The following is a 23,522-nucleotide window of genomic DNA, read 5'->3' as shown; positions in this document are numbered from 1 at the left end:
TTGACAGTCAGACATAGAAATGGAGCCACTGCTCATCCTGTTCTTTTAGCCCCTCCTCACTCTAAATGATCTTATTATCTGTTGATGAGGGAGTGTGGCTGAATCTCTGGGAAGGATTGGTTTAATTTTAATGGAGCCAATGCCTGAAATTGAACACTGCTTTGAATGCAATTAAACCAAGTGGAAACCTTCCCACGTCACTTTTACAAAGTTCATTTTCATCGTAGTATGTGGTAATTTATGAAACTGAGATTCAGTTTCATAGGTATTCCAACTCCCAGTCTCTATGCCTCAATTTCCTGAGACCTCCGATGATTCCCGCATGTGCTATCTGCCTGTAGCTCTGGAAGTTATTATGACATCAGAATGTGGGATAGCATGACTTCATCACAGATTTAATGGGTGTGGGGGAAAATTGGATCATTACAGAGAAACGCTACACAGAAAGCAGAAGAGTAGGTATGAGGTCTGAAGAAAAATATAGAACACATATGAAAGTTGAAGGCGTTCTTGTTCGAAAATCTCTCTTTAAAAGGATGTAGCCTGGAGGTTATTCTGCTTTTAAGAGATTACTTTTCCTCTACAGGGATATATGCCACCATTTTTCCTCTTGAAAATTTACTGTTAGCTCCTTCAAAGAACAGAGATAAATTTATAGCCAGCCTGGTTCTGAGAACAAAGTGAAAACTAAGCCCCTCATACAACTACAGTATAGCATTAGATCTAAAATAGGCCAATCAAAGTTCCAAAATGAAGTAATAAAGAGAGAAAGAGAGGCAGTGTGTAGAAGCAGTATAGTAAATGGCTTGGTTAGATTGAGCTGCTCTACTTAAAAGACTATCCACACACTGAATGAACAGTGTTATAAAACAATGAGGAAGATAAACCTCAATAATTCACTTCTTGCCTCACTAGATTGTTAATACAATGATTCAGTAACTGGTCTGTTGAAATGTCTACCTTTTATTCTTCTACTTGTTGAATTTTTAAGTATCCTCATACAGTTCTTAGTCTTATACCCACTGATTTTATGATATTTTCAGTATCATAAACCCAAATTCCTAACTTTATTTAAAACATTGTAAAGTTACAACACATGGTATTTTGCTTTCAAAGCAAACTGAAATGTTCTGTTTGTGTAGAGTTGAAGGTTTGTAAAAAAACAGACGTCTATTTAGTCTGCCTTACATAAAAAGCATTTTGTAGTTAATCCAAGAGTAACATAAACTCCTCCTGGTCATAAAAAATTTCTATTTCTACCTCCTTGAGAAAGAGAAAAGTAATTGGCATTGGAATAAACTCTGACTCATGAGCAGAGGCGATCAGATGTGGGGAAGAAAAGCACATCATGTCTGTGGTCAGGGATTTGGCGTCCCACTCTGTCCATTGCTGACCATTCACCCAGCAGTCTCATCTTTTAAATAAGGAGCACCTTTCCATTCTCACAGAGTTGTAGGTAGAAATGGATGTGCCAGTGCTTTCTAAACAGCCAAGACTCCCAGAAATGTAATGTGTTCTTTTCTTTACAATTCTATGTAAGACATCGTTTTAAAATTAAATAACTGCAGGTCACAGAAAAGCAATGTGCACAAAGCCCACATTAGAATTTAACTCAGTACTTTCTCTCCTTCCTTCACTTTCACTGGCACCTTCTTGATGTTCACCTCGTCTTCCCATTATCCACTCAATACTTCACACTTGCGGCTGCAGCCAGTGAAATATACCATTCCCTCAAAAATACTGTGATTCGGTTTATGCAGAAGCTGGTGGCACTTAATGTTGAGCCCATGCTTGGATGGTCCCCTCACCCTCATTTTCATTTCTGCAAATCCTTATAAGCACAATTCTATTCTCTTCCTTACTTGCCCTGTCTCAAAAGCCCTTGCCCTGTACCTGTTGAAGCAGTCAGTTCTGGCCACTCCTATAGATATCCCTAGTCAGCAGCTTTCTAAATGTTCACCTTTGTAGATAAGGCCTCATGCACAAATGCTCCTGAGCTTTCAGCTGCATGGATCCCCAGGATCCTCATGACACTCATTCTTGGAAACGTATCATGGTCATGGGCATGTGTCATGGAATAAGTGGTTCAAGGTTGTCGCTATTGGATTTGCAGACTCTTAAGAGTTGAATGAGGATTTATAACACATTTTTGTCCAATAATCTGTCTTTAGGCAGGGAAACTGAGGCTCAGGCATGTGAAGAGACTTGCCTGTATGCATTGCTAACTAGGAGCCAAACTCAATCTTCTCTTGTGCAAAGCCCAAGCAGTTTCTGCCCATTTACTCTGAAGTTTATTGAAACAATAAATTAAAGTCACTGCACTCCTGGCAGCTCCTCCCTTCTCTGTTCCCAGCCAGCATGAGCTAGGGAGAAGACGCTGGCCACAGGTAGCATCAAAGGCCAAATACAGTGGTTTCTCCACACTGATGATCAGAGAAACTTCTCTTAGGAGAAGCAGGTGGGATTCACCACGTACACTAATCCTGTGTACACATTCTGAATTTTGAGGCTTGTAAACTCCTAAGGAGACCTGAATCTGATGACAGAGGTGCTGTTTCCTACCCTCAGGTCCTCATAGTATTCTCAAACCAGCACTGAGGGCTCCCAACTGACTTGCTCTCAGAGATGTTCCAGAGGGCGTCCCTGCCCACAGGTCTCTCCTTCTGGGCCCCAGCTCACTCTGCTTACAGAAAGTATTTTCGGAACTTCTTCCTTCTCTGTTTCCATGACAATCTAGTACCGCTATCATTGTTCATCCTGCCTGCACCCATAATTGACCCTAATGAACTGTTTTTCCTACCACATTGTAGACTCTTTGGAGGACCAAGGTCAAGTCTTGGACATCGTCTGTTTTTGACAGTTCATAGCACACAGCAGATACTCTATGAACTTTGTGGCATTTGAAAGATGGGAAAGTACAGTGGAGGTGATCTGTTTCTCTCTCTTCAACAACTTTGTGGCTTTTGAAATATAAGAAAATAAAATAGAGGTGATCTGCTTCTCTCTGGAGCACCCATCTTCTGGTCCATCCTGCATACAGCTGTCAGATCAATTTCTACAGGGTCCAATTTATTTACAGCTCCTAATAAAGCCCAGTTCCTTGTCCCAGCCTTTGCAATGTGCTTCCAGTAACAACTTCCAGTGTGTAATAACTATTATTACTCAAAATGCTCCTATGGCTTCAGTGGACTCACTGTCTTCCTTTAGTGGACACTTGATTTTCAAACACAGTATCTGTTTACTCTGCCTATGGTTAACCATATCTTAATTTTCCTTAATTTGAACACCTCCTTACTCCCACACTCTGTGATTTCAATGAGGTTTACCCTACCTCTGTCTCTGGGAGTAGGGTTGGGGTGGGCTTGTGATCCAGGAGCAAGCCTGAGTTTACCACATTCCCCAATACCCATGAATGGCCCAAGATGGGCACCCAACCCCATCAATAGGACATGGTAAGACCTTTGCTGAAACTTCACATTTACAATTTTGAGAGGATGGCAGTCCTGGAGCTGCTTCTCCCATCCTAGGACCATGTGAAGTCCAATACTAAAGCCAATACAGCATGGCAGGATTGAAGACTGTCAAGAAACCAAGCACTGGCTCAGTGCTGGATCCATCCATCACTGAAGTCAGACTCAGCCTGTGAACCTTTCAGGCTATGTAAAAGAATACATTTCCTTTTTCGCTTAAGCCAGTTTGGTTTTGGTTTTCTTCACTTGCCATAAAAACAGTCCAAACTGGTACATCTCTGAATATACTTTAATTATTCTCACATCCACATCTTGGTTCAAGGTACTCGCCAACATGCAATTACCTCTCTTCCTCTCCGTTCCCACACAAATTTATTAATTTATTTAATTTTATATTATTTTATTTGAGATGGGGTCTTGCTCTTATTGCCCAGGCTGGAGTGCAGGAGTAGCTGGGATTGCAGGCACCCACCACCATACCTGGCTAATTTTTTTTTTTTTTTTTTTTTTTTTTTTTGAGACGGAGTTTCACTCTTGTTACCCAGGCTGGAGTGCAATGGCGCGATCTCGGCTCACCGCAACCTCTGCCTCCTGGGTTCAGGCAATTCTCCTGCCTCAGCCTCCTGAGTAGCTGGGATTACAGGCACGTGCCACCATGCCCAGCTAACTTTTTGTATTTTTAGTAGAGACGGGGTTTCACCATGTTGGCCTGGCTGGTCTCAAACTCATGACCTCAGGTGATTCACCTGCCTCGGCCCCCCAGAGTGCTGGGATTGCAGGCATAATTCACCGCGCCTGTCCAGTTTATTTATTCTTGAACATTTGATCAAATTTTATCTCCTGTATCATACTTTTTCTTCCTAAACTCCTTAGGCAAGAATTGTTTCGACCAGACTTTTAGATATTAATTGCACACTGATCTTCTATTATTTTTTCCTTTGCATATTCCTCAAATACCTTGCCAAGTACTCTGTGGTAGAATTTGAAATTTCTTTGCATTTTCCAGATGCTTAGTATACAGTGGCACACCTATTAAGTATGTATTAAATACTTCTTAATTAATACAGCATTATTTTAGGGGATTATATACTTTCTGAATAATAACAATAACAAAAAATAGAATTCAAAGCAACTCTAACACAAAAGAGTAAGAAGTTAAAGGTAATAAGAGGCAATATTTAAGACTATAATTTATGTTTCAAATATGACCAAATTCTTATGTCAGATAAAGTGAAAAGTCTCTTATGAATTCACTCATCCAGCAAACTTTGATTGTGCTCTAACTTCTTACCACACTAAACACTGATGTTTAGAAGTTTGTGGCTACAAAATTAACTTGACTTTGAAATATGTGCAGTTCACCTTTTCCAATTGAATTTTGTAGCCCATATATGCAGTTTGGGACAGATGACGTTACCAAGAAAATAGCACAATAGGCTATTTTATAATTTTTACAAGGCACTGTCATAAAACATGTAATCCAATTGAAAATTTCTTCCCTGCCACTGCAGGAAAAAAAAGCATTTGAACTATAATGTGTTCCTCTGAAATCCTGCATCACAACTTCAGATTCCGAGCCCTTTCAACCATTTCTAAAAGGCAGCTTTATTGTTACTATTATTATATTATTTTGGTTCCTCAAGAGTTAACTTGATTTTGTTTGTGTGTATATGGATAGCTTTATTCTTTATCAATCACAAAAAAATCCCCAGACATCAAGCAAATAGTGTCTCTTCTTCTTAATGCTTATTTTTGTAAATTAAGGACCTCCTCAGGTATAGGCTTGAGGCTCCATGAATACTTAAGAGTTCCTAACAGATTTATTATTTCGTTAGTTATTTTGTTCACAGTTTGTAGCTTTGTTGGAACCTACATGAATAGACTTGCAGTAGAAATCCCAGGTGTTTCCTTAGTAAGTTATCACTTCATTAAGAGCTCCTAAGGGACTCAGAAGAGTGTATTAATTATCACATTTTGGTGCTAATTATCACAGGTTAGAGGTGAGCAAGAGATATCCTGAGATTCTGGAGTTGGCCAGTGGTAACCAAGGATGCAGCTCTAACTTAGTTACTTCAAATATGGGCACAATAGCGACTGCTATGCTGAGGGTGAGAGTTGAGTAATGATGGCCTGGGGGAAGCTGGTAAAGAGAAAACACATGGTTGATTAAACAAATGGTATAGAGAAATGGACTAATATAAACCTGTCCTACCCAGAGAAACATCGCATATTCCTACCGCAAACTGTAAGCCCTGGCTTATCACAAAGCCCTTAGCAGATGCTAGGTCAAGTGTGAAAACAGAGGAAGGGTAAAATAATGCCAGCTACCTCAGCAACTCAGGTGGCTGCACACACGGTAGCTGAAAATCTTAGGGAAATCCATCCCCATCATGTTGGTGCCTGCCGTAACACCAGACATACATCAATACAAGACAGTGCTTGCCTAATGTCAGATTTATTCCCACAAAGGCTACATCTACTGAATTTGGCCAGTAGCCTCTTCCGTTAAAATGAAATGACACTGTCCTCCACATGTGCTCAGATAATTTAAATCCTTCGTTCTGACATTAAATTTGGAAATCAGTATACAGACATACGAACTACCCATCTGGTATATCTGTAATGTTAGAGGAAAAACATAGCATAGAGGAGGAAGGTCAGGAATAATCAAGAACGTGAACCGAAGCATTAGCTTAGATTTTGCCAGTCCGAGTCACCCCACGTCTCTAACGCGTGTTCCGTCTGGTAGCTTTAGCGTAATCCCCTTGGAAGCAGCAGTAGGTGAAGTCAGGAGAGTTAGCTTTTTGTCCTAGCTCAGCTAATTATGTGACCTTGGACATGTTTTCTAACCACATCAAGCCCCAATTTCCAGGTCCATAGACTGAAGGGGGGTTATTGTGCCTGATCCCTAGGGAAACCTTCACCTATGAAATTCTATGAATATGCTTAATATCACCATCAATCTACTTAATGGGTTATGTTTTTCTCTTAGCAAACAATAGGCCTTCCAGTCTATGGACCAAACATATTTCTGCTCTGCAGTACTTGGAGGATTCGCAAGAGATGTACCTCATTTTCATTGTGAGGCGATGTTCTCTGTCATGGTAGTAATTATTGGATTTAAGTAACTGCATTTTTCAGAGGCAAACATTGACTGCTTTTCCTTTTTTGCTTTTCTTAATTTATTGCTAGCCATCACAAATAGTCTTCATTTCATTAATAAAAGAACATTATTGTGCATTTTGCCTTTTCGCCCATCCATTATTCATACTGCCTAGGAGACTGAACTGGGGATGCAGCTGCTGGGACATTAATCTCAGGAACCCTTTCTTTTGCTTACCCTCACTCTGTGGGGACTACATTACGATTTGCTTGTCATTTTGGAAATGTTTTGCTTGCTAGTAAAATTAAACTGACAAATCGATTGAAATATCCACCCTCCTCATTTTATTGGGCTGACTCTCATGCTTATTGAGGTTCTGTTTTGCTTTGCTTTCATATCCTTTTGAGACCTTGCCAGAAATGGCACCGTATCTGAAGACACGGCACCATTAAAATGGGAAAAGGAGGTCTTCCTGGGGTGCAGCTGAGTAGCCTTCCAAGCTGCTTACTTTCTAGGTATGACTATCTTAAATATGATTCCCCGTTTTCCTGGGAGAGCTGACCTTATGCTTCTGCACTACTAATCCTAAACAGGCTTCTGCTGCGGACCTGGTTCTTAATAGTCTTAAACTCGCCTAGCTCTGCAGTGGGTTTCTGATGGCCTCCCATCAGAGAGTTAAAATTACAGCCAATTGGTGGGAGTTGAGGTCAGGTCAAAATATATGTTTCCTCCGCCCAATAGCCCCTGATTTTCCCATGGAAGCTCAATCTCAGTGGAACTGCCATGTTTGTTCTCCGTCGTATCAGTAAATTAAACGGCCACCAAAAGCACATTTGCCTTAAGAAACTCTATGAAAATTTAGGGCTTACAAAGCAGGTAAGTCAGGGGTAGCTCCTTTTATTGCAGAAACCGTTCATACCTTGCCCAAAGCCTTAGTCCTGGATTGCTAAAAGTGGGATGTTATTCTGAGGCATCTCATATGTGATTTGACTGCCCGAAATCTGACGTATCCCAAACTCTTCAAAAACATGTCTATCCTGAAAATCAGTGAAAGCATGGTCCCTTCCTTGGAGAGTTCAATCATTTATTTGTTAACTTAACAAATATTTACTGAAGGCCTCTTCTACTAAAGTGGAGATATAGTTTTTAACAAGCCACAATCCTGGTATTGTGAAATTTGCATTTGTACAATGTGCCTTTTAATTTAGACATATTTTCCCCCTAGAAAGGGTGTTGGAAAACTTTTCTGGAGAGGGCGAGATAGTTAATATTTTAAGTTGTACAAGCCACAGGATTCTCTGACTCAACTACTCAACTCTGCTGCTGTAGGGCAAAAGCGGTCACAGACAGTTAGTAAATGAATATGTGTGACTGCATTCCAATCAAACTTTGTTTACAAAAGAGGAAGTGGGCTAGATTTGGCCTATCGCCCATAGTTTGCCAATCTCTGTCCTAGAGTCTCACATTTTAAACTTACACTTCGTCAGAACTTTGGCTACAGCTACATCAAGTAAAACATAACGCCACAAAGGCTCACAAGAAGTATGACATATGCAGTACTGAGCAGGTGACCCTAATCAGAGCATAAAAAAAAGTTCACGATTCTACTTTAATAATAAATGCCTCTCTCTGGAGAGGTACCAGTTTTCTCAGGAAAATCTGTGGAGTGGGTGATTTGCTCTTGGAAGGGGGGAAAACGGAAAGCAATTTTCTTTTACTTTCTCCTTTGGGCTGGGTTGTGTGAAAGCACTTTTGCACAGGCAGCTAATTTAATCCTCACCACAGACATGGAAGGTGGATAACACTCTTCTACGTTTTGTAGGTGTGGAAATTGAAAACCAGACAGAAAATGTAACTTGTCCAAGGTCATCGTGCAGGAAGTGAGGTGGATTAGATCCAAACCCAGGGCTTCTTGACTCCAACCACACTCTTTTGGTACACTGGGCTGCCAATTTTTAATCGAGTTCATTTCATCTCAATCTCCATGACTTTTTTTTTTTTTTTTGAGATGGAAATTTGCTCTTTGTGCCCAAGCTGGAGTGCAATGGCATGATCTCGGCTCACTGCAACCTCCGCCTCCTGGGTCCAAACAATTCTTCTGCTCAGCCTCCCAAGTTGCTGGGATTACAGGTGCCCGCCACCACACCTGGCCAATTTTTGTATTTTTAGTAGAGACGGGGTTTCACCATGTTGACCAGGCTGGTCCTTAACTCCTGACCTCAGGTGATCCACCTGTCTCAGCCTCCCAAAGTGCTGGGATTACAGGCGTGAGCCACTGTGCCCAGCCTTCATGACTTTTTAATTTCTAAAAGTGCCTTGTGTCTGACATGTATTTGAGAATTGTTTACTTCAGCCTATGAACATTAACACCCTTTCTTAATAAAAGGCGTGTCAATACTTAGAATTAAGTTCTTTATGTATGATTTTCTGCACGTTTACACCTCATAAAGCCTCTATCCTCAGCTGAGTGCAGTGGCTCACATCTATAATTTCAGCAGTGTGGGAGGCCGAGGCAGTCAGATCACCTGAGGTCAGGAGTTTGAGACCAACCTGACCAACATGGTGAAACCCCATCCATTAGCCAGGTATGGTGGCTCATTGAATTGAACCCAGGAGGTGGAGGTTGCAGTGAGCCAAGATCATGCCATTGTACTCCAGCCTGGGCAGTAAGAGTGAAACTCCATCTCAAAAAAACAAAACAAAACAAAACAAAAACCTTAATCCTCTCAATGACCCTCACTAAGGAGTATTCACAAAGTATGGAAGTATGGCAGGAATGAATGTGTAGAAACGTACATAGATGTTTACTCTTAAGTCAAAATGAGGGAAAGAAGTTCTGAGGCAAGGCCATAAGAAATAGGATACATCATTTCCAGTCAATCTAGAATCATCAGGAATCTTAGGAAAATGTTAAAAATCTCACTTCAATTTACACTCAATGATTAAGACTTGGGATGCCATGGCATTTTCTCTTTTTTAATAATCAGTAAGCTAAAGTGTAAAAAGACATATATGTCATTGGAATCCTCTCTTAAGGGGCCTCTGAAAACAAAAGAAAATAAAACCTCAGTGAGCAACCTGTTTGAGTTGGGAAATGTAACAGATGTTTCACGATCCCCATGTTCTTTCCAATGACCCTTGGTGACCTTCGTGACACAACAGGCATAGGTATCACTCATCTTTTGAGCCTCTTGGCCTAATAACTTAGGCTTGGGTAGGTATCAAGGTACAACTGCAAGACCAATCCTCACTACTTTCCTGAGACTTCTCCCTAGGCACAGTTTGAGTGGGTTTGAAGTTTAAATATATGACTTTTTGATGTGTTAAAATGAACTCCCCAACTCTCTGTTACAGAGGGAGCCTCTGGAGCGGGTGCAGTATCCGCTCTTGCCTGCAAATCAGGCTCTGGCTCTCCTCGGGGACTGCATTCTCACTTGGCAGAGCAAGGCAAGGACAACTTGCCACCAAGCAACCTGCAACGCATTGCAGCTTGCTGGGTACATTTGGCTGCGTCTGGCCGAGGCTGGCCCGAGAGCCCTTCTCACACCACAGCGAGGTTCCTCCCTGGCTTCCAGGGGAACAGTTCTCTCAAACCTGCACCAAGCAAGATGCATTTAACTGACCCCATTCCTTTTAACAACTGAGCATGACACCTTTTAATAGCCTTGCAAAGACAGCGCAAGGCCGTCAGCGCGCTGCCTCATTACTCACTGTTTCAGGACGGTGCTCGAATCCAATACGCACATTTTAGTCACGTCATGCCTGGGAACTCAACCACCCTTTTGTCCTAGTTCACCGCCCCATTTTATCTTATTTCTCGTGTTTAGCTTATGTCTTGTTTTGATATTTATTTAATTGGGTTACCCGGTTCTGGCTGTCGCCCTGTTCTGCGTGCTGAAGGTGGAGGATTCTTCTTCATGTGTTAGAGGGCATAGGACCTGCCATGGTGACAGCTTTACTTGGAAAAGGTAGAAATGTGCGTGACTGCGTCCCCTTTGAATCAGAATGCATTTCCAGGAGGGGGAAACTGTAACGGGATGTAAATGTTTTCCAGTGCCTTGCGGCAGGGGGAAAATGGTGGCTTGTTAGGGCAGGAGAGTATGGAATAGCCCAGTAAGCTCATTCCTGGGCAGCATCCCCCCGGACTCTGGGTGATAGGAGCAAAGTCTCCTGGATGCATGGGTCAAGTGGAGGATGCTGCTACCTTGGAAGCAGTTTTCTGGTAAGAGGCTGGAGAATGGAGAGAAAGGGGAAAACAAACCCCTAGCATTTCTCTACAATCACCAAAAAACTAGTTACAAGGGAAAGACCAATTCTGGGCACCCTGAGGAGATGGTTTTCCCAGCCTGTGCCGTTATGTGATCTGCTTTACAAAAAGCAAGCCCGACTCCCAAGCGTTCTGCTTAGAGCAGTAAAAACAGCCATGAGCGCTTTAAACACAACAATTGGGAGCGGGGATGCTCGCCTGTAATGATTGTTTATGTTAGAAAGTTGGCTGCCTCCGTGGTTAGACAAATGCTCCCACTTCTGTGGAGATAAAAGGCAAGCACTTGTAATCAGTAAGGAGAGCGTGTATGTTCTGGGGCTAAATGGCATTATAAAACTTCCTAATTAAGCATATACGCCGATGAGTTTTTAGCATTGTTTCTCCAATTTAGCTTTACATACTGGGTGCGCTGTTCAGTACAGCATTAACTATAAACATTGTTGTTACTGCCCCAGCTGGAAAACAGAGCAGTTTATGTGTGCAAGAAAAAAGAGATTATCTCCCATCTGCTCCTGCCCATTATTCAGAGATGTGTCATTTTGTCTGCTGATGGGAACCCTCACTAGGATTTCACTTAAATGGCCTTTTTATACTTGGCTACCTTTATTAATTACTGTATTTACTTGGGGTTTTGTTCCGACCCTTAATCCTACAAATTTAGTAATTTAATTTATGACTTTATATGTGTAATTTTTATAATACAAATAGGCGCAACTGTAATTAGATATACTTGATGCCTATTTTTAATTGTATATCAACTTTACACATATATATCTGGTTAATATTCCTGAGGTTAGGACGCATATAATTTCAAAAGGATGGAGCATGGTGTGATTCGATTTATATAATGTACAAAACCAGCCAAAGTTAATTAATGTGGCTAGACTCTAGGGTCAGTGTTTACCCTGTGGGTAAACGCTGGAAGGGACTCCTGGAAGGGAACCCTTTGGATGCTAGGAATGTTCTGTGCCCAACGTGGGTGCTGCCTACAGGGGCATGATCAGTTCGTGCAAATTTATTGAGATGTGCATTCCTGATATGTGCAGTCTTCTGAAAGTATATATTCTTTCAGGTAAAAGTAAGAGATGGATGAATCCTCTTCTGTGTTAAAAGTCAAAAATGAAGGGTCGGCACAAAGGCAAATTATGATTAACTCACTCTCCCCCCTCCAAAATAAGATAGAAAATCAAGTTCTTTCTACATCTATAAGGCTAATTATGTAGGCAAATTAAATGAATGTGCAATTCCTACATGCATTATACATGGAGAAGACACAAACAGTCTTCTACGTCAAAATGACCTTAGAAAGTTTTATTGCGGTTTAGGTGTTTTCTTGTTTTAAACAGATTTGGAAATGATCATGATTTTAGTATATCTGAATCATTTGTCAAGGTATACCCCTTTCTGCTTTCCTACGTACTATGTTTGGACTGTCTGATTATAGAAAAATAATCAGGAGTATCAATTGGGACTAAAATCATATATATATATATAATATATATATACATACACATTATATATATAATACATATACATTATATATGTATATATACACACACATATATATTTTATTTTTTTTTGTAAAACTTTGCGGTCTAATCATGAAACAGTATCAGGCAGCCACTATCTTACTACAGATTGGCTCCACAGTTTGGAGAAAACAAATGCCAAAACCATTGGAAATCTTTTTTTCAAACACTAAGACATAGAGTGTTACCTGGAGATCATTTCAGAAACATTAAGATGGAGAAGACAAGCTCCCTAGGACTTCTGAGAGTTCATTTCTCAAACCACCAAAAAGCATCCTGCTTGTGGATAACTTAAAGAGACACAAACAATGCCCCTTGAAGGAAATGGCAGGGCTGTTGACCAGAATAGAAAGCGATTGGACAGAATTCTTAACCCAGTTTAAAAAAAAAAATCGATAACCTCCCATAATCCCTTTTGCTTGAGCAGATAAGCCAGCTAAATAATCTGACAGTTACAAAATATTGAAAAATAAATTCATGCAATAGCTAATACATAGAAGGATTTCCAGGGGGAGGAGGAAACGATAAAACAAAAACAAAACAAAAAGGTGGAGAATTTGAAAACACAAGCTTACCAACACACACAATGCATTCTATAGCCCATTGTACTTTGAGGCGCTTCTACTACTAAGTGTAAATGCATTGTTATCCATCTAATCAGGTCAAGGTTGGGCTTGATGACTTTAAAATGACAGTATATGCTTCTATAGAACACACACCAGCGTGCTATTGTTCTTCCATTTGTTAAGGGACAGAAGAGCACGGGAAATCATCGTTTTAATCAGCAATATCAGGAAAATGCTTTGGCATTAGCACTAAATATACTGTCCTTTTAATCGTAAGGAAAATTGATACTGAGCATGTGCAATGGAAAGAAAGCTGGCAAATGTCAGTGTGAATAATGGGTGAAAAAAAGGAATGAGGGGGTGTGGCATCTCAATCAAGATTAAAATGAAACTGATAAAGCAGCATATGGACTGGATAACAAATCAAAAGCATGTTTATCCACCGAAGGAACTGGTTAATGGAGACTGCCAGCACGTTGCCATGGAAACACTGACTGTTGAGCTGCACCATCTCATACCTTATCCAATACATTCCTGGTTGCTGGTAGTAGTCCAAAGACCCTGATCTCTTGATGGTAAACCCGTGGTCCAGCTGAGCAGAGAGAAATGGGGCAACTCAGTGGATCAACATTGTGCTATAAGAATTAAGACTCCAGACCAAGCTGTTCTTCACTGACTCTATATGTATATATAGTTACGATGCCTCTTCTGCAGGGTAACTGGCTAATATCCTAAGTCTGCATAGTGCAAACAAAAAGGCAAGAAAAGACACTAATCCCTCATGAACACCTTGGAGGCCAATTTGCTCATATAGATCTGGTCATGACCATTTAATCAAGTCCTCTCAATTTCAAAAGGTATAAACACCTCCTCACATGCCATAGAACAGAAAATGCTTCACAGTTCAATAAAGTACTGAAATCAGCATTAGTCACTTAAGAGAAAGCAGATTGGACCCCAAAGAGTATCACCACATAAGGCTTAAATTCGAAGGCTTCATAACTATGAAATGAAAGAGGAAAAGAATCGGGCTTTGAAACCTCATCAATTATAGCACTTTAAATTTCTGAGTTAATCTTCAAAAGCAGAGCTTCTCTTAAAGGCGAATCTTTTCCTTTTTATAAAATGTATATGAACTGATTAAAGGTGAATCTTAATTACATTTCTAAACTGAAAAGATATAGTATAAAACAGTCAATAAATTTTCTCTGAAAATATGGAAAATGAAATAAAACAAAAAAGTTTTCACTATATGTTAAAAATGCATATGTACATTTAAGTGCTTATGATTAACACAAAGTATAATTAATAGAAGACAGGAGAAGTTCTCAGAGTTGTTCATCCTGGAACGAGATGTTAGCTTTTGGCTATCTGGGAATAAAAGATTCAATCCCCTAAACCTGAAGAACGATAATCATACTGTGTGCCTGCTTCCCCATTCTGCCCACGAGAGGATGCAGCTTGCACATCTTTCTTCAGAGAAAGGCTCGTGTGTTCTTTCAAGTGCATTGCTGGTATGATGCTCATGACAGTTTCTGCTTCTAAATTCACAAAGGCATTTCAAAAACATTCCAGGGCACCAGGCATTTAAACTAAAAACTGCTTGGAGAATTTGGTGTTCTGATTATAAACTAGGCTATCCCAATGTTCATAAAATGCAGTGTGAGGTTTTAATCTTTTTAAAAATGTGTGTTTCACTTTATTGAGAAAAAAATCGAAGTATACTTGCTCTCAGGAAGATGAAGGTGTATGCTTGTCCACAAAGACAGTTACTTAGTAATTAGCTTTCTATTGCCATCTACAGGCAAAGTGTCATATAACAGGTCTCATTTTACAACTAAGCTTCCCAGTGTCACAATTACATGCACGCTGATTAGTATGGATTTGTTCAATTAGACTGAAATGCTCTATTTGCATGAGCAAAATGCAAAAGAAGAACTTTAAAGCATTAGGAAAATCATTGGTTAAAATAATAAACAGTGTTAAATGAGGAAAAATAAATTGGAACTGACATCTTAGTCATCGGTTCTTCATCAAGCTGAGCAAATCTAATAATGCCTCCCTCTCTTCCCTCAGCTCTCAAAAAGTTCACCGTTAAAATGTCATCTCTAATTCGTTTTATGTCTATAAATTGCATTTTAATAACCTTTTGTTTCCCTTTCTTTCTCTCTTTTTTTAATACCCCAACTACTGAGGAAGGTAGCAGAGGGACAATGGAGGCTCTCTGAGAGGCACAGACTGCTGCAGTTCTAAGGAATGCAATGGCTTCCACCTGATCCCATGGCTTGACCTAATGCCAGAGCACTTGTCCTCCTTCAGGAGGGTATGTGATCTCCCTGTGAATCTCCAGCTGGTAATCACTCCCCTAGCCAACTCAAGGCCCTCTTGCAACCTTAACATTGAGTTATCATTTGTCCTTTCTTTGGTCTTAATAAAGTAGGGAGTGTGAAGCAGAAGAAAAAAAATGACAACGTGAACAAAAACGCTACAGTTCAGAACCATGAGTCCATGTTAAACTAGGCTCATATCATAAATTACATCTGTGAGACAGCCTGCCGGTTATGACAGTATGCTTTTTTCTTTTGTCACTCTAAGAAAGCAAAACGTGTCACAGATTCCTTTTTGAGCACTGGTGATCTCCAGCAGGTAGTTAGGTTTCCGACTAAGGAATGAGAAGTACTAGTTAAAAACTAATGATTTAATTGTTGATCCCCGCCCCCATCAAACCACGAACTAACACTACATCCTAAACAATAATAATAATAATAAAAAGGAATTCTAAAGGGTGCATGTAATTCTAAAAAAATTAGTCCTATGGTAAAGGCAGTTTAAAATACATTATTTTATAGCCTCTGGGGACAGCATATATACCCAGGAAAATTCTGTGTGAATGAAATTTATGCTGAAATTAGTTTTTGTAAATCTATCAAATAGAAGTTATCACTGTATTATATCAATTCCTGAACTTTTAATGAGGTGGTTAAATTAACTGCTATATCAAATTATTAAATTATCAAATGGTCTTTATAGAATATACCATTTATGAAAAATTTTTCTTCTACCTCCCACTTATTTTGCTTCATAGTAGAATAGACTTTCTTGGCAGTCATACTTTGGAATATTACTTAATGCCAGGGCTTCCTTTTCTTGTGACAGTCCCCTGATAGTCTTTGCACTTTAAGAATGAAAAAATGGTTATACAATATAATTGGACCTATTCAGTGCTATCCTGAAAGTTATACAATGAAGGTGGCCAGAATGGCCTGTTTCTGATTCCCAGCCCCACCCTGTGGCTAGGGACCTCAGCTGGGTTCTTCTGGAAGCTAGAGATGTTTATGAGGGAAAAGTGTTCTGGCGAAGGTGCCTAAATGTACATGGTATGGTAGACTAGATTCTCTTAAAACAACCTCTGAAATTTACATTGATAGTCCCTTTTATGCTTGAAATATTAGTGCTGATAGTTAACATATGAATTGTGCTATAGATCTGACAGGCAATTTTTAAGATACAATTTTCTGAAACCAGCCGATTATTCTGAATCTGGATTAAGTTGATAATCATTTTTTAAAAAACCAAAACTCTGCAGTGGTAAAGATTAAACAAGCATGCAACCAACGCATAGCTCAGCATTACACAGCCCGCTTTACAATTTGTAAGTATATTACCAGTTTGTGCAGTTCCCATGGAAACCGTGTTAGTGATGAATTGAGAAACTTGCATTCAAAATTGCATTCAAAGTGGTCCAATCACAACATTTAGGAAAAAAAAAATAGTGGATCTTTGATCTCCAAATACTAACGAGTGTTTTAATATCCACCTAGATGAGGTTTTAATGAATTCATATGAATAAGGCTTCAGAATTTATCCAAGTTTGATTAAAATAGGATTTCCCCTCAAATATATGTTGTCTGTCAATTGGAAAATTGCCTGACGTTCCTGACCTTAATCATTATAAGACTCCTAGAATACTGTGAACAAACCAATATTGAGCAACCAAGGCAAACTTAACCAAAGACTGATTAAAATAAACGACCGGGGGAAAAAAGAAAACAAAAGTAAAATGACAGAAGTGGAAAGGTACTCTCTCTAGCAGCTGTAAGCCCTTAGCAGGAGAAAAACAGTCCCTTTCATGGACAAGCGTGCTGGCAGTCCATTCCAAAAGAAAACTGTGGAATCCAATGTTTGGAATAGACTTATATCTTGAACGAACAATGGAAACAGAGTATAGAATGTCTGGTTTGGTAGCGAATCACCATGAGAGTGTTACTTTCAAAAATGACTGAGTATCAGCTCAGAACAAAGAAAACTGACCATGTATGGAAGATATAGAGGCTAATTTACTTCTACACTGAATTTTCTTAGAAAGAATTAAAGACAGAGGGCAAGGACAACTTGAAATTGTAAAACTTCAGCGGCACTGAGGAACATCTGGAAGAGTAGGCATTCCCTTTCACTTTCCTCGTGTGCCAGTTGCTCACACGCATGTTAAGTCACTACTGAAATGCAAACTGTACGAGAGCATGTATGCACGCATTCATACTATTTGCAAATTCTGGAATCTCATATCAAATATTTAGTAAACCCAGATCTGGGATTGCTGGTATCCAACAGGTCACTTGTTTATCTTCAGTTTTATTTAGAGCTCTCGCACAACCCAAAAAGAAAAAACAAAAAAGAAAGAAACTGAAAACACCTGGAGTAGTCCAATATTCAGTACTGCTCATGAGTGAGAGGTACTGTTTAGTAACATAAATACTTCTGAAAAAGTCCACATCATAATGTGCTAAATTCTTTGTTTGGAGAAGAAAAACAACTCAAGTGATTTTCAGATTGAATATGCTATTAAAATGCACATACTCTGGAAAAAAGAGGAAATTATTAAAAACTCAAGTAATTGGAACTCGAACATATTTACTCTAGAATATGACACCAGGAAGTATGAGGTTTCATTATTCCTCGGCCCAATTTAATCTTTGCCTAGAGCTGCGATCAAATTGCATGTAGTATATGTCTATGTGTATAGAACAGGAAAAAAAAAAAAGTCCTTGTGCAGCCGCATCAATAAAATAGTAAATGTTAAAAGACTTTTAACTTCAAGAACAGAAATTTCTAAGGAGCAAGACATCATGACTTCGTTGGGTGTTCACAGTAATTCGATTTCACCGAAAATCTCACTCTGTAGCTTTCTGCTATGCTTTGACTTTAATTTAGGTCTAGTATCAAGATCTGCAGTGTTCCAAGCTCTCCCTGCAATGTCATCTCTCTCAGCTTCCCTTTCCTTTCTAGGTCCTGGCAAAAGGACACCATGAACTCTTTTTCTTAGAGCCAAAAAGTTTGCATTGACACAGGGTCCGGCATGGGGGAGGCTTTCTGTTTTGAAGAAATAAATCATGAAATTAATATATACTGCAAGACACCCTGGAGGTATTGGATAATGATGTGACGCCCAGGAAAATGATCTGCAGAAACACCTAATATATATAAGTCCCATATCTCCTCTAGTGCACTAAGGGGCTGAGCTGTCTAAAGAAATGACCCATTCTGCTGTCTCTGGCTGGAGAATCTCCTGAGTAATGCCTGTCTCTTAGGTGGGTTGCTTTATAAAAGTTATAGGTGGATATTTCAGATGCTTACTGCTATGACAGAAACTCCAGCTGCTGTGCTATTCGGCTTGGGGCCTGTGTTGAAATGCTTCTTTATCTTTCCAGCTACTGACAGCTGATGTTCATTTTCTGGGAGGCCATCATCCTGGAGAAAAAAAAAAAAAATAAAAGAAGAGAAAAAGAAAGAAAATGAGATAAATGAAAAATGAAGGCCAAATCCTCTAGTCATAGGCCGTGATCTTAGAATTCATGAGATGTCGGAAATAAACCAGCCAATGTCTACTCATTAAACACTGTGGTTGGAAGCACTGTTCCAAGGTCTCATTCATTTCCACATCTGCTCTAAAATTAATTTGCTTTGTGTCATCTGACCCTCAGAGGTTTGTCTCTAAATTTTAAAAAAATCATTTCTGTTTTTGGATTCTAATAAAATCTATTCCAACAACAGCTCTAGGAACATGTCAAAGAGCAAGTTAATCTAGATGATCAAAAAAAAAATCAACATGAACATCTTCTTTTTAATTTTTTTCCCTCTTAACTCATCATTTCGACCCAAAGCCAAGGGTCTTGGCTGGCAAGCTTGGGCTTCTGCATGGCCCATAAATAAACTCAGCCTTGTTCCACAGCTACTCATTTGGCCATTCTAAAATCCCAGGCAGCCTTCCAGGCAGAAAGATCTTCCTTAAATTTTAAATCCTTCTTGCTGCCTTCAAATCATCTGTTCTTATGATGTGGTTTATATGGAGCTCACTTTAACTCTGGTCTCTATTCTCTGCTGGAGCCATCAATGACTGAGTCTGGACACATGGTTCTCCTGTACTAAATACTGTTAGAATAACAATAACCATGGTCATAAGTATGTGCCACCACATACTAGAGTTCATGATGAAAAGGCTGCAGGATCTTTCCAGGCACAGACTGTGTTTTGCTCACTATAGAATCCCCAGCTTTTAGGATAGGGTGTTGGCACATAATGGATGCTTAGTTGTGGCATAAATGAACGAATGGATTAATAGAGTGTTTGTAACTCACTGCTACAAAGAAACTCCTGGCAATCACTTCAATGCCATTTGTTATTTTTCTTTTCTTCTTTATCTCCTTCATTTTGCAGGTAATCTCTTGGTTCCACCCAGGAAAAGAAATCTGCTGCATATCAAGCATAATGTGCTGGCTGTTTTTGCATGAGCTGGTCCCTCCGCATGGCATTTGCTCTTTCTTTCAGCATTTGGTCATTCACTTACTCAGTGAACATTAACTGCATGCCTGCATGGACCAGGCAGTACAGTAGGCAGGGGAGAAATGACGGCGGCCAAAGACAGGCATGGGCCTTGCTCTTCTAGACCCTCGGCTCCATTTCTTTTCTTCACAACTTGGGTCTAACTGACCTGTTCCAAGGCATGTATCCCCAGTGAAGCACAATCCCTTCTAATGGCTTTTCTGGAAACCCCTAATGCTTTTTCATTATATCAACTTGCACCATTTCTATTTTTTGGTGTTAGTAATAGGGTGAAATTCTAGTAGAGTGGGATGCTACTTGGGGAGGGAACAGAAGCAGGGCCACATGAAGTGCCGAGCATGTCAAGGGCTATGTTAGGAATAGCGGAGTGTGGGAGGAAGATGTGATCCCTGTCCGGCAGAACCTTGCAGGTTAACTGGGAGACAAAATATGCACACACTATGTAAAATCGTGAAACAGGTCAACAAGACAAAAAAGAGCTGTGACAAGTCAGTGTGGCTGGATGGCTCAGCTAGATGCACCAAAGACGTTCAAAGGAGAAAGGACATACTTTCTGTTGTGAACAGTTACAGCAGACTTCATGAGGGATATGGGGCTTGACCTGGCCCTTAATGACGGAGAGTGTGTTGACAGGCAGAGAGAAGGAAGGTGATATTTGGTGTGCAGTGTGTGCAGTGGAAGCCACAAAGTCATGTCTGCAAAACAAGAAATCAAACAGTTTGTCTCTAGTTAAGAGTTTAGGTGTGAGGGTCATGGAGAGAAAGCTGAAAAACCAGGAGAAGATTGGCCATCAATGAGTACCTGAAAGACCCCAGAATCGAAGCCTTAACCTCCATTAGGAATAAAGTTTTTTAATAAGAGGACTGTAAGTTTAAGAAATGTTAAGGACTGCCTTCACCTTTACTGAGGCATTTTTAGAGTACATTATCCAGTTCTTGGTTCACTCTACAAGTGAAAGAGAAGCAGATGATGACTACAAAGAATTAGGATTATGCATCCAAAGTTCTAAACACAAGAGCGAATTCAATGGTGTATATAAAAAAAAGTTTTTATTAAAATGGTGAATGACACACAAGGCCCCTGTCATTCAAACTGAACAACAGCTTTTGGGATCTAAGTGAGAATTTTTGCAAGTTTTTCAACATTTGACAAGGGATACAATGATGCCGAAAGTCTTCTGAATATTCGTATCATGGCATCAATATTAGTATCATTCGTTCAGGCAGAGTGTCAGGCCTGAATGAATGAAAGGGGCCACCCTGGCTGCCCTACCAGCCTTACCCCTAAGATTACACACGCACTTCTTACCATCTTTTTGTTGTGTTCCAGGCACCTTGGGCAAAGTGATCAAATGAGCTTTCGATGATGAGACAGTTTGAAAAACATGATTGTGGAGAAGGTTGAGGAAAGGTTTTTCTTTTTAGGATGAAAGAAACTTGAGCATATTTGTGGTCTTAGGATAAGAAGCTAGTAAAAAGGGAGAGTTGAAAGATAGTGAAAGGGCAGGGTGGGGACGGAGGGCAGGCAAAGTGGTTTGCCTTGGGGAGGGATGGGTTTACCTCTTTCTCTGAAGCAAAGATGAAACAGAATGAGCGGAGGTGCAGGGAAGGCAAGTTAGAAGGGCATGGCACTGAGAGGATGATGGCACAAGTGATAACTGCTACTTCTTTGTGTGATCTCTTTCCTCTTCAAACTTCCGTCCATGTTAGTCATTATCATTCCCATTTTGGAGCTGGGCAAAATGAGGCTCAACAAGGTGAAATCATGAGAAGCATGAAAGATGAAATCATGAGAAACTCATGAGACATGTGAAAGGTGAAATCACGAGAAACTCATGAGACGCATGTCCGTCTTGAGCAGTTTACTGCTAGAATATTCCCATTTAGTTTTAAACATTTGCTCAATGTCACACAGCTAGAAAGTGGTCGAGTCAGCATCAAACCAGGCCTGAAACTCTGCTTTTTTGTTTTTTTTCCCCCACACCAGGTTGCATCAGTTGAAACTCACTAGAATGGCGTCAGCTACAAAAGGACTGCTTAAGGGCTAAATGAAAATACTCAGTGAATCATCTTTTCCATGATGAAAGTGGCACAGTGGTGAGAGGGAATGAGAACTGAATTAAGGGCTGAACAAAGCAGAGAATATTCAGATAAGACTTAATGGAGCCTAGGAATTATCTGGTCACTAAAAGAGACGCTGAGCATTTTAGGGACCCAGCGGAACACAGAAACTTCTCTGCCAAGTGGAGACGTGGTATCCACCAATCTGGGATGTGTCAACGTGGCCTGTTAGGGCTGGGACTCTAGGCTCCTAAGTGCAGCAGGCAGTGCAGCAAGGCTCAGCTGACACTGGACAGAATAAAGTGACACAGAGCCAACAGGGTGGTCCTATGATGGGCACAGGCTGTGTTTACCATCCTGGTGCAAATACGGGGAAAGAAAGCTGGGTTTTCATAAGAGCAGCCCCTACTTAAGCTACTGAGAAAGATCCAGCTCTTGCTGAATAACTCCACCTTCTTTTCACTCCCCAATCACTGGCATCTTTTCAGAAACTTGCCTTCACCTGGTTTTCCCTCCACTGCTAGTTCTTGAACTAGGAATTTGCTCTCTCACCACCTCACAGTGGATTTCCTTATCATTTCCCAGCCCTGTCCTGGTCCTAATCTCCTGTCAAGGTTCCTAGCAACTCTTTCAGATGCTGGGGCCTGGAGGTGAAGGCCTCCAGCTTTAAATTCCAGTGAAGGTTTGAGCTTCCCTTGGGTTATTAGTTCATGTTGAAGCAATGCAAGTAGCGAAACAACTCTCACAAGTTGTCAGAGATGCTTTTGACTTCATAAATCTTAAAATGTTTCAGAATTTTTTTCCAATGAAGTAAGGTGTCTGGAGGAGGTAAAACACATACATGTACAAACACACACATACACACACATACACACACATACACACACACATACACACACACATACACACACACACACATACACACACACATACACACATACATACACACACACACACACACACACATACACACACACATACACACACACACACACACACACATACACACACACCATGACAATAAAACAGTATGCAGTGTTTTTACATAAATTTTGAAGGCTTTCAGCATAATTGGATTAAAAGACTTAAAAAATTGGCTTTGCAGGGATCTAATCTGTACCTGCGCCATACAAATTGAAGATGGAGATTTAGCTAACTTACTATTATGCATCAATAAAATAAATAGGGACATTAAAAACATACTTTTATATATACATCTTTATCACCATTACTCAGAATAGATTATGTGCCAAAAATGTGCTGTGAATTTTCTAAACGTGACAAATCTGGCAGCGTTTTACAAATAGTTATAGCATTATTACCATAAGTTCTGGTTTGGGGGCAGTTTCTGAAGTTTGACGCAGGCTGGTTGTGGTTTGAGGTTAGTAGTTTTGGAATTAGAAATTCCCATCCACACTTGGCAGAGCATTGCAACTGACAAGAACAAAATTAGTTTGCAAAATGGAAAATGAACTCTCACCACCGTCCATAGGAGACCTGGCCTCCTGGTCTCCATTTCTCTAGGGGTTCCTGGGGAAGAGCTGTGGGGAGGCCTGTTGGGGAATGGATGTGAAGTCACTCCGTAGTGTGAATTCCTTGCTTTCCTCTGGGAAATCATTTCAGGCATCATGCTTTAGAAAATTTTCATCCCCTTGTGGATTTTTGATTTTGAATCATGAATCTGGTT

The 23,522-nt window shown here is 40.2% G+C and overlaps 1 protein-coding gene across 5 annotated transcripts in view; it reads right to left on the bottom strand.

The window, feature by feature from the left end:
• Positions 1-23,522, bottom strand: part of DCLK1 (doublecortin like kinase 1) — a 350,533-nt gene that overhangs the window by 3,790 nt on the left and 323,221 nt on the right. For 3 of the 5 annotated variants that reach the window (XM_074387830.1, XM_039473243.2, XM_003934428.4), the window contains one exon: positions 18,570-18,683. In XM_074387830.1, coding sequence (XP_074243931.1) covers positions 18,570-18,683 — 114 coding nt within the window. Of the gene's footprint in view, positions 1-13,453; positions 13,528-18,569; positions 18,684-23,522 lie in introns of all 5 variants that reach the window. The other 2 variants (XM_039473244.2, XM_003934429.4) reach the window with 1 other exon arrangement.

The sequence above is a fragment of the Saimiri boliviensis genome, chromosome 16, assembly GCF_048565385.1.
Source record: "Saimiri boliviensis isolate mSaiBol1 chromosome 16, mSaiBol1.pri, whole genome shotgun sequence".
NCBI classification, from domain to species: Eukaryota; Metazoa; Chordata; class Mammalia; order Primates; family Cebidae; genus Saimiri; species Saimiri boliviensis.
The sequence above is the reverse complement of the archived record's forward strand: the minus strand, read 5'-3'. Positions and strand labels throughout refer to the sequence as shown.